The sequence below is a fragment of the Ammospiza caudacuta genome, chromosome 3 (genome assembly GCF_027887145.1).
Source record: "Ammospiza caudacuta isolate bAmmCau1 chromosome 3, bAmmCau1.pri, whole genome shotgun sequence".
Classification (NCBI taxonomy): domain Eukaryota; kingdom Metazoa; phylum Chordata; class Aves; order Passeriformes; family Passerellidae; genus Ammospiza; species Ammospiza caudacuta.
In genome coordinates this window covers 114,718,810-114,730,220 of record NC_080595.1, presented here as the reverse complement: position 1 = coordinate 114,730,220, position 11,411 = coordinate 114,718,810, and the positions used below count along the sequence as shown (strand labels likewise).

General features: G+C 43.1%; 2 protein-coding genes across 2 annotated transcripts; one reads left to right on the top strand and one right to left on the bottom strand.

Moving 5' to 3' along the window:
* Positions 1-904: 904 nt before the first annotated feature.
* LOC131555486 (gallinacin-8-like) lies at positions 905-9,354 on the bottom strand. The gene is given in 6 exon segments (XM_058801523.1): positions 905-1,407; positions 2,677-2,810; positions 3,181-3,271; positions 7,986-7,999; positions 8,002-8,068; positions 9,325-9,354. Coding segments are annotated over 6 exon segments (345 nt in total). The 3' UTR covers positions 905-1,398.
* On the top strand, positions 9,311-11,010 carry LOC131556170 (ostricacin-3-like). Its single transcript, XM_058802615.1, has 4 exons — positions 9,311-9,365; positions 10,245-10,334; positions 10,421-10,544; positions 10,778-11,010. The coding sequence occupies exons 2-4, from the start codon at positions 10,277-10,279 to the stop codon at positions 10,791-10,793; spliced, it is 198 nt and encodes a 65-aa protein (XP_058658598.1). The 5' UTR covers positions 9,311-9,365; positions 10,245-10,276; the 3' UTR covers positions 10,794-11,010.
* The last annotated feature ends 401 nt before the right edge of the window (positions 11,011-11,411 follow it).

Sequence of the window (11,411 nt, the reverse complement as noted above, 5' to 3'; positions counted from 1 at the left end):
CTACCTTAAGTTCATGTGTCATCAAGTCCTGTTAAATCACCCTGTGTTGCAATGATTTATGTGGCAACAGTTATATTAATAATTGGAAAAGCATTAGAGCCCATTCCAGCTGCCATTCCAGCCCAGAACTGGGATTCAGGAGACAGGATCAGTCCTCTACTCCTGTCCAGGGCTGCATCTGCCAGCCCAACCTGACATATTTGGAATTTCAGGGTGGCAGAAGGGCTTGAAGCTGCATGACCACATTCACAAAATTCTGCTCCTTCTGTCTCTATTTAGCGTAGACGAGCATCATGTCCATGGAATTTAATTTCTCTGTACCCCAAACAGTGGGCTGTGTGTCCATCAGCCTGGATTCTCATCACCAAGACTCATCCTCTCCTTCCCTTCCCCATCCCCAACACCCCCAGTGCAAAGGCCACAAGGATTTGGGACAGGGGGTGACTCAAGGTGTCCTTACTCTCCATGCCAGGAGCTCCTGGAGGGATTCAGGGCTTCCATGGGTGCTCAGCCTGATCAGTTTGTGCCAGCTCTGCAGTGGCCTCATCACTCTGGGTTTGGAGAGTCACAGAATCATGGAATGGTTTGGGTGGGGAAGAACTTTAAAGATACCCAGTTCCACTTCAGTCACAGGCAGGGACACCTTCCACTGTCCCAGGTTGTTCCAAGTCCTGCCCAACCTGGCCTTGAAGTTATTCTTGGTCAAATTAATAATGATTAGGACAAGGACATATTCCTGTCACATGGGTTTGGTTTCCTCCCCTTTTCTTGGATAAGTTTACCACAAGGCACATCTCACACTGATTCCAGGTGAGACCCTCCAACAAAAGCTCACAGCAAGAGAATTCCTCACAGGAATAAGGAGATTGTTCCTCCTCACAGGGATAAGGATCAAACACAGATCTTCCAGGGCAAGTCTATTAAAATTTATTGAGATGTATAGACTGTGAAATATAAACACCTTAGCTGAGCATTCTGGCATTACTCACATTATTGCTGACTCCAAAAGGAAAATAAAATAATAATAATAAAAAATTTAAAATAATAACTGTTCTGAGGGCCAAAGGAAGAACTTTGCATCCTCTCACAGGCACAGACCCCTGCATGCTGGTGACCTCTCTGGGACAGATGTTGGTTGGCACAATGAAATTTCAGCAACAAAACATTTTTTAAATGAAAAATATTGATTTTTTTTTTTAAGAATTGCGTTGGAGTTTCTTTGGGTCATTAGGGCTGCATGTGGAGGGGTTTGTTCTCTTTCTGTTGTTCACATTGTGCCATGTGCCTGCATGTGTCAAATGAATATTTTCTGCTCAGAATTCCAGATTTTCCAGTGAGATGATACATCCCTTAAGTTGCCAGAAGCTTTGGTTAGCCCACCTCTGATATCAGTGGTCGCTAATCATACTGCAAAAAAAAAAAAAAAAAAAAGTAAGAAACTTTCAGATTTTGTGCTTACAACCAGGAAAGAAATTAAATAAAATGCACAGAAGGGACTGAATAAGCACCAAGGACTGATATTCCCGAATCTAACTCTTCAGGATATTCACAGTCCTGCTGCTTCTGAATTTTCTGAATTTTAATCATGAATTGCTTTTCTATTTTAATTAATGATGAATTGACCACAATCTTTGCCTGAAGCTTCCTCCTCCTCTTGGAATTTTTAGCACGGAAAAGTGTTTCTGCTGCTAAAGTTTTGTTTTTAACATCTCTTGCTACTAATATTGAACAAAGTTTAAGTAAGGGCCTCCAAAAATAAAACAGTCTGCAGCATTTTACAAAGAATGAAAGAAACAGAAAATTAAATGTTAGAATCAGTGGAGGCAGAGTGTAAATATTCAGGGATATTTGTTGCTGCAGTTTCACATTAAAAACGTGAATAAATATATGGGGTAAACTTCAGGATTCCAGTAAGGAATTTGAGGGAAAAAAAAATAAATTAATCACAGAATTAAAGAATAATTTTGATTTGAAGGGACCTAAAAGACCATCTGGTTTCAACTCCAAGCCATGGGCAGAGACACCTTTCACTAGACCAGATATTTTGATTTTTTCTAGAAGAGGAAGTTTATGGAACTGGAGGAAAATATCTTGGACAACAACATGACTTTCAGGCTGTTATTCTGAATATGGGACCAGGCAGCCTTTGCAAGGTGGAAGATACAGGTTTTCTATGAATCTGACCCAAAAATCCCAGGTTTCAGGACAGCAAGCACATCGAGAGATGTGTCCTTTGAAGCCAGTACTACTCATCATGAGCAACTTGAACCAGCCAATGGGAACAGCAGCAAAAAGAATTAATTTCTGGCTAATTAATTCTCTCTGCCAAAGAAGTTTCACTGTGATCTTCCCCATGAGGCACTTGAGCTGCACCATTAATGCTACAGAGGGAAGCAGTGAGGAAATCCCCAGGAAATCTGAGTGTGCAGAGCCTCTGCTTGTGCTGGAGGAATTTTCCATCTAAAGGCCAGAGCAGATGTCCAAAAATGAGTAATAAATGAGTAATAAACCCCAAGAAATCCCAGGAAATGTTCAAGGACAGGATGGTCATGCCTTGAAGCAACCGGATCTTGTTGAAGGTGTCCATGACCATGGGGGTGGAACAGATGACCTTGACAGGCCCTGTCCAACCCAAGCCCTTCTGTGGGTGTGTGATCCATCACATGCTGGACTCACCACGGTCCTGCAGCAGGGAATTCCCTGCTGGCAGCTTCCAAAGGGTCTCGTGTGGGGCAAGGGGCAGCGGGGGCTGGAACAGACACCCCCAGCCTGTCTGCACTGCACCTCGGTGCTGGGGGCACGCAGGAAACCTGGGCACAATGGAAAATAAACAATGCAGAGTCGTGATTTCCTTCCCAAAGACCAAGAGCAATCCAGGTTATAGCATGGCAGCAGTCTTGAAGTTTCCCTGCAGGCTGGCCACTTCCATACCGTTAAATTCCCTTATTTTCCAAACTGGGAGGGTTCAATGCATCCAATGGACTCATTTGGCGTCTGGTCACTGCTAAAAATGTGCCCAACACCCTGGCAGCACTTTAGGCAAAAGGGACTAAACCTATTTCTATTTCTATTTCTATTTCTATTTCTATTTCTATTTTTTCTGGTTTTATTTTTATTCCTATTTTTTTTCATTCTCACAATTTTTCCTCTGCATTACCTTAAAGTTTATTCAACTCTTACCTGAAGTGCCCTGGAGCATTAAGAGGAGAACAGCAAAGAAAAAAGAAAAGATCTTCATGTCCAAATTCGGTGCCACCAAATACAACAGATGCTAAGAAAAAAACAGAAAGAAGTAATGAATTTAACCTGCATTTGTCATCACCCACCACAAACAGCATTAATGACAAATTAGCTTCAATTTTTTAATAAAATGGGCATTTATGTAATAGAGTAAAAGTTCTAGAATGAATCTATTGAAATAGCAGTTATTAAGGAAAAGTAAATTTGAAAGCATCCTGTATAAGATTGATAAAATGTATTTATGACTATAATTTTTTTATTAATTTTTTTATTTGAGCTATTTTGCTGAATCTGGCTGGGATGGAGTTAACTTTAATCATGGCAGCCCATACCGTGCAGTGCTTCATGTTCAAAGCAAGTTACTTCATGACTAAAATATCCATTTTATTTAATTAATAAATTAAGCCTTTCCTATTTATTTGAATATAAACACTCAGAAGCTTTAATTACTCAAATAATGGTAATTTTTAGATGACAAGCCAGTCATTACTCCTTGAAATATCTTTACAGAAAATCTAAGCAGCCATCTATCCATCCTGGAAGCCCTGGGTTGTCTCTCCACCATCATTTTTCACTGAAGATTCCAGCTACCTTTGGAAAATAATACCAACTAATTTAATAATTAAGAATCACCATCATTGAATATAACAATCAACCAAATGCATTACTGAAACACCAAGCATTGACCATTTCAGATTTTCATGGGGATTTAATTAAGCTGCAATATTCTACATCTTGTATGATTAATTTCTTTTTAGAGAAGCAACACATTTTATCAAAAATTAGGTGTTTTTCTCCTCTTTGGTTGAAATTGGTGTGAAAACTGCACCTTTAGCTCGTCCAAGAGGACCTGAGGAGAGAGGGGCCAGTGGGTCCTACCTGGTTCCGCTGTAGGGGATCTTCACAGAGTGATGTCTCACCCCAGAACAGCTGCTTTTATACATTCTGTGGGTGACAGAGCTGCCACAGACTAGCTGGCCAAGGACATGGACTTGCCACAGCAATTCCCAGCAGCTGAAATGTCACTTCCCAGCAGCTGGTGGGGGACAGTGACCTCTTGTGAGCTCCCTCCCCTTTCCCTGGGACATGAGTTGGCCCTTCCCAAAAACACCTTACACCGCCCCAGTGTGTGCCAAACACATCAATCCCTCGTGGGCAGTGGGAAACTGTCAGACAATCTCCTTTTCTGACCCAGAAAAGGGGCAACTGAGAGGCTTTTAAAAAACTTATATTCAATTTTCAGTCTCATGTGAAGGGTGAGACAATACAGATGTTGTTATTCATGTCATCACAATCAGAAACCATCCATTTCCTAATTACAATACACTATAAGTGTTTCTTGGCCTATCAGCTTTTTGCCACACTGTGCTGTAGATGCCTTAAAGCCAATCATCTAAAATTACCCCTTGTGGGTCCTACTACAATGCATCTTTCATAGTTCTATTTCTCCAAAGTATCTAGTCTTATTTGCAAGGCCATCTTTTGAAATTTTTTTCTAGCTCCACTTCTCTCTCAACAATATCTGTCCCATTCCATTGCATTTCTAAGTCAGCATTTCTTATCTCAAAGTTTGCATATGGATGCATATTGTGTAGGCCTTCTGTGAGGCCCTAAGAACTCTCTACAGATCCATTTCCCACAGAAAACGATGGCCTGGGACACACGGGTTGGGATCCAAGGGGTACCTCACCCTGCAGGGCTCTGTCTGGAGCCTGGAAATGCATCCACAGCCCCAGAACAGCTGAATTGGGGAAGCTCAGATTTTGCAATGACTCTCCTGTATGAAATACAGGTGAAAGCCCTCTGTGTTCATAGAATCCCAGAATGGTTTGGGTTGGAAGGGACCTTAAAACTCATCCAGTTCCACCCTCTGCCATGGGCAGGGACACCTTCCATTATCCCAGGTTGATCCAAGCCCTGTCCAGCCTGGCCTTGGACACTTCCAGGGATCCAGGGGCAGCCACAGCTTCTCTGGGCACCCTGTGCCAGGGCCTCACCGTCCTCACTGGGGAGGACTCCAATATCCCATCTGACCCTGTCCTCTGGCAGTAGGAAGCCATTCCCTGTGTCCTGTCCCTCCAGGCCCTCGTCCCAAGTCCCTCTCCATCTCTGCTGGAGGCCCTTTAGGCCCTGGAAGGGTCTCCAAGGTCTTCCTGGAGCCTTCTCCAGATGAACAACCCCAGCTCTCCCAGCCTGGCTCCAAAGCAGAGGGGCTCCAGCCCTTGGAGCATCTCCTTGGTCTCCTCTGGACTCTCTCCAGGAGCTCCACGTCCTTATGTTGGGGACCCCAGGTAGGACATCACAAGAGCAAATTGCCCTCCCTTGATCTGTTGGTCCCTCTTTCATTCTCATGGATTTGCCACAATTGTGTTCTGCTTGTCCCACAGAAAATATTTATGTTTGGATAATTAATTCCAGGGGAGCATGTCACAGTCATGTTTTCTGGAGAAATCCCTCTGCCCAGGATTCTTCTCCTGGGAAGCTGAGAAGTCTCAGAGAAAAAGGAAAACAATAATTATCTGATTTGCTTCTCCTGTGTTTTGCTGTTTTGGAATGGTTGTTTCATTGGATTCATGTGAATTGTTCTGACTTATTTGCTAATCAAGGTCAAGCTGTGTTGAGGGTCTGGAAAGAGTCACGAGTTTTCATTATTATCTTTTTAGCCTTCTGTAAGTATCCTTTCTGTATTATTTAGTATAGTTTAGTATAGTATTCTTTAATATAATATAGTATCATAAAATAATAAATTAGCCTTCTAAGAACATGGAATCAGATTAATCATTCCCTCCTTCCTCTCGGAACCCCACAAATACAATAGAAGCGCCCATCTCCACACAGCCTTTCTGATTCCAGGTGGCCAAAGGAAACAACTTTCACAAAAATATTTTGGTCAAAGACGTGCCCTCAGAAGATCTGGACTACAGAAACTGGGGCAGCACTGGTTTAACCTGAACCCTGAAGGCACCTGTGAGCCCAGATGTTGTGTTTTCATTGTCATATCACTGAGAAACCAGGAAAAAACCCCCAACATTTGTGTACTTCAAAGATGATTTGCCAACTTGGGTCTCTCCCAGAAGATGGCAATGAAGAGCTAAAGCTGAAATTCCCCTCCAGCAACCTTCTTCAGTGAAGAGTACAGAAATTATTCTGACAGCAGGGGTTTATGGATTTTTTTTTCTCCTTAATTATACTGATGTCTTTTGATTCCCAGTGCTGATATGTGAGTGAATGATGTTTTCTGACAGGCCAGACTCAAAGCCCTCCCTGCTCTGCAGTCTGCTGTGGAGCCCTGTGATGGAGAAGAAACCACTCACTGCTCTCAAAATCAAATTGACAGGACTCGAGGAAATGGAATTAAGCTGAGTTGGGGGAGGTTTAGGTTGGATACCAGAAAAAGTTCTTCGCCCAGAGGGTGGCTGGTCACTGAACAGGCTCCCCAGAAAAAGACAGCTATCCAAAATCCCATTCCTGTATAATTTAATTGGAAGAATGTGTATGTTTGCTTTACAGTGTGGAAGACCATTTGTTTCTGTTATTTGGATTTTGATTTTGTTTTTTAAACAACTCAAAACTTTTTTTTTTTTTTTTTTTTTAATAACTCAAGTGATGAAATGTAAAGAAGCAGAAATAGACACTGTGAATACTAAATGTATAAATGAGTTTTTAGAGACATAGAGCTCTGAGATTTTGGGGTAGCCTTCTGAAAAGGAGGTTAAATTAGGATAAAATTATTCTTTCTTCCTATTTTTCCACTTTGTGCATGTATCACCTGCCCAAAGTGGAACAAAACAGAGCTAAGCTCAAATATCAGGGTTTGGATAAGATCTTTAACTAATTAATTTTATTTGTTCTTATGATTGATGGAAAACTTCCTTTAAATATCTTAATTACTATAATTTAACTCTTAATTGCAATATACTGTTATTTAAGCATTGTTTTGGCCACTCATGATTACAAAAGTGATACATTTCACCTGTTTCCTGGCAGTTAAACACATGCAATTAAAGAATGATTATTGCAAATCAATTAATGTTGCATCCTGAAAGCATTTTGATGGATAAATGTCTTACTCAGTTCCCTTTTTCTGGGATACTGCAAAGGACATTGTGTGAAGCCCCCAGAATTATGTTCTCCAAGCATAAATGTATATTTGTATGCCTGTGCATATAATCTTTAAATACTCCAAGAGAAACAAAGGCCAAATTTACTCAACTGCTTTATATTTTATTTTTGCTGAAGAACATGCAAATAGAGAAGAATAATCTGGATATTCTAACTTATGATTTAATCAGGAATAGTCAGGATATTAATTTTGGTAATTGTTTATTTAAACATAGACAAATTTTGTAATGATATTTCTTACTCTACTGTTTCTCTACAGCCCTCCTAGCAAATCCACACTAACATAGATATATTTATACATAAAATATTGTTAAAATGAGTATGTCATTTTAACAATAGGAGTCCTCCAAATCCCAGCTGATTTTTTATCACTCAGCACACCGCAGACTTTGTTCCCTGTAAACATTCTGGTCTCAGTTACTTTGCCCACACTTAGACCGGTGTTGTCTGAGATGTCCCTCTGTCCCATCCCTCCTCCCTGGCTTGCCCTCCTCTCTCCTGACCCTTTTCCATGAATCCCAGGAGGAGATCTCAGCCAGCCCAGAGCACCCTAAATCACTCTAGGAGCTGCTGCAAAGGGCACTGGGTTAACCCCTGTGTGTCCGCATGTCACCTCGGCTTACCTGTGACAATGGGATGTCCCCAGACACTTGAAGCAACGAGGATCCTTCACCTTCTCTCTGCCATCCTCTTCCTCCAGCGTCCTCTGTGCAAATGACAGCAAGGATTACAGACCTTTGGTACGATTGCCCAACATTTGTCCTCACAGCACCTCCACACCTGGCAAAAAATGGCACAAAATCCATGTGGGAACAGCGCTTCTGTCCATGCACTGACCTTGGACAGCCCTGTGGAAAACTGCCCAGGTCTGACTTGGCCAAACCCTGCCTGGAAATCTCATCTGCTGCTGGGGATTTTGAGCAGTGATGTGGAGTGAGCTGCCCCTGCTCCCTTTGGGAATTGCACCTCTCCCACAGAAAAGACCCCTCAGCCCAGGGAAGGCACAAGCAAACAGGGTTTGCCAGCTGCTTCCAAAACCCTGGAAATATGAGGATAAAAGTGCTGCTTGGGATCCAGAGAGCAGAAATTGAGCTTTACATCTCTAAAGCATCAGTAATATTCATCTGTGCTTCCCTGACTGCATTGTAAAGCTGTGGTTTATCCCATGGGGGACTTGGCCTATCCGGGAACAAACCCTACATTTTCCTAACCTGAAGGTGAACATCTGAGCTGCCTTTTCCTCCAGGACACTCAAGCAGCTGTAAAGCAGATATACCTTGAGGAAGATATTCTTAGCACTGAGATTTCTTAAAATTCACATAGATTCCCACAGGACACCCTTGTCCTCTTCCTTATGTAATTTTGAGATCCCTCCTAGGCATCAAGGTTTCTGGTTGTCCTGGCCACTTGGTGCAGAAGATCTGTAAAGCACCACAGCTGTCACCAGGAGAAGCTGGTGACATTACCAGTGATTATTTTCCAAGGAAGGAGAGGAAATTTTTCCAAGGGAGGGCTGTGAGGCCCTGGCACAGGTTGCCCAGAGAAGCTGTGGCTGCCCCATCCCTGACAGTGTTCAAGTCCAGGATGGAAAGGGCTCTGAGCAACCTGGGATAATGGGAGGTGTCCCTGCCCATGGTAGGGGGTGGAACTGGATGATTTTGAAGGTTCCTTCCAGCCCAAACCATTCTGGGATTCTACAGCTGAGGAGGCCTCAGGATCAGGAGCACTCAGTATGTCCCAAGTATTTTACATCACCCTGTGGTCTAACGTGCCTTACACAAACTGGGATGGGTTGCACAAAGATCAGGGGCTCTGTGGTGAAAGCAGTTTCAAACTGGACCTTCTTTTCTCATTGGAAGAAACAAAATACAGGCTGGAAAAGGCTTTTTTTTTCATTGGCCAGTGACTACATTGGCTCATCCCCAACTCTTTATAGCAGTGTTTGGGTCTTGGTGTATCTACAGGAGAACAGAAGCGGCAGCGGTCCTCCATCTTCTCCTCAGGTAACTCTGCCTGGTTCTGGAGAGCCACTCTCTCACCTCTCCATTTTTATTAACCTTTCCTTTCATCACTCTCAGGTTTCTGCTTTGATTAACCCCTTCCCCCTCTTTGGTCCAGCAAGTGCCTCCTGTGTATACAAAGAACCATGAATTGGTTGCTTGCAGGGGTTCCAGGAGGGCACTGGGTTTGCAGCTCTCTAAGAGGAACAGAGACCTGGGAACCTTCCCTTGAGACATCAGAGACAGAAATGTCTGTTTTACTCCAGAAGCAGACACCCAGCCAGCACAGCAGATGAGCTTTGCATTTTGAGCCACATATCTTGCCTGAATGCAGTAACATTTTGAGTTGCTACCTTAATTAATATTGAAAAGATAGAGATGTCTGTTTTTAGACTTTCCCAAGGATTAAGACTAGCTCATTCTCTGAATCCTTTTGTACTTCAAGGGGGATAATTTGTGGGCCTATGCTGGTACAAGAGTAGCTTGCCTGGTGCTGAAGAGATCTGTGATATCTTTTTTTCACTGCAGTAATACCAAAATTAAAAGAAGAAAAAAAAAAAAAAAAAAAGAGGAAAACCAGCAACAAAACAGCATAGAAACCCAGAATAACTTAGGTTTTGAGGTTTTGTGCTAATCCAGGAGCTTCTAGTCTGAATCTGTGCTTAAAGTAGTACTAATTAGTAATTAGGTCAGGTTTTTTAGAGATGCATTCCTTGAAATTACTAATACCTCCAAGGATGGGGTTTTCACTCTGTTCTTTGTCCAAATCCACTGGACAAAAACTTTGGCTTTGGTGTTTCCAGGCACATTTTTTAATCATCATCTCCTGGTCAGGAGGGAATCCTCTGTCCAGTGTTGTTCAACCTTGTGCTCTCTGCTCAGTGCAGGTAAAGAATCCACATCCAGCTGTGGCCATGAGGATCCTTCACGTGCTCCTGGCTGTCCTCTTCCTGATGCTCCAAGGGGCTGCAGGTAAGGAGAGAGGGGAGTAAAGAAGAAGACTGTATTTTCTTTTGATTACTTTCATGGTAAATGACTCTTCTCTTTGTGCTGTGCAGGACAAGTGTTTCCTAGGCCAGACAATTCTTGTTTGATCCAAAACGGACGCTGCTTCCCAGGGATTTGTCGTCGCCCTTATTACTGGATTGGAACGTGCAGCAATGGATATTCTTGCTGCAGAATGTGAGTAGAAATGCAGGAATCTCTATGGGAATGGCTCATATCCTCATTGTTTTTTCTCCAGAGCAACATGGCACAGCTCCTTCCACCTGTCTCACTTCTCTGGTGCCAAACCTGCTGGCATGGAGGGGGAATTCACATCCCATGGCAGCCTCTGCTCTGATGTCATGAGACGAGGAGAACATCACTGCAGAAAACCTACAGGTGGGTAGAGAGACTCTCTCTTCTTCATACAGGGGGTGGAGTAGCTGAAGAGTCCCTGGATTCACCTTGGAAATCCTTCCTGCTTCTACTGGAATGTTCCTGGGAGTCACCCTGATCCCATCGCTCCTGGTGGCACCAGCTCCTGCTCCAATGAAAAGCTGTCACAATCCTCCCTTGCAGTGAAGCAAACACCACAAACATGAAGCAGGCAACACTGTGGAAACTATTTCTTTCCTTTCCTTTAATAAAATCAGTTATGGTGGCATTCATGTGGTTGAGCCTCTGGTGATTCTTTGTAGGGAAAGAGGGAAACATTTTCCCTGTGACAGTGGTGAGGTCCTGGCACTGGTTTCTCAGAGAAGCTGTGGCTGTTCCATTCCTAAAAGTGTCCAAGGCCAGGCTGGACAGGGCTTGGAGCAACCTGGGATAGTGAAAGGTATCCTTGCTCTTGGGTTGAGATGATTTTTAAGGTCCCTTCCAACCCAAACCACTCTGCAATTAAACAAATAAGGAGCCCTCAGTACCAAAAGGAGCAGTCATTGCAGTTGCAAAGTGATCCTTCCTTTCTCATTGCAAGAAACAAAATACAGCCTGGAATCTGTGCTTCTGTCTCTTTTCCTTGCCCTCATGGCCTGGCAGTGAATAAAGCCAGGACACCTCCAGATG

Bases quoted from the DNA above. Each gene is read 5' to 3' on its own strand.
- LOC131556170 (XM_058802615.1), top strand. From the start codon at position 10,277: ATGAGGATCCTTCACGTGCTCCTGGCTGTCCTCTTCCTGATGCTCCAA. The intron at 10,335-10,420 runs GTAAGGAGAGAG...TGTGCTGTGCAG, and splicing joins GATGCTCCAAGGGGCTGCAG to GACAAGTGTTTCCTAGGCCA.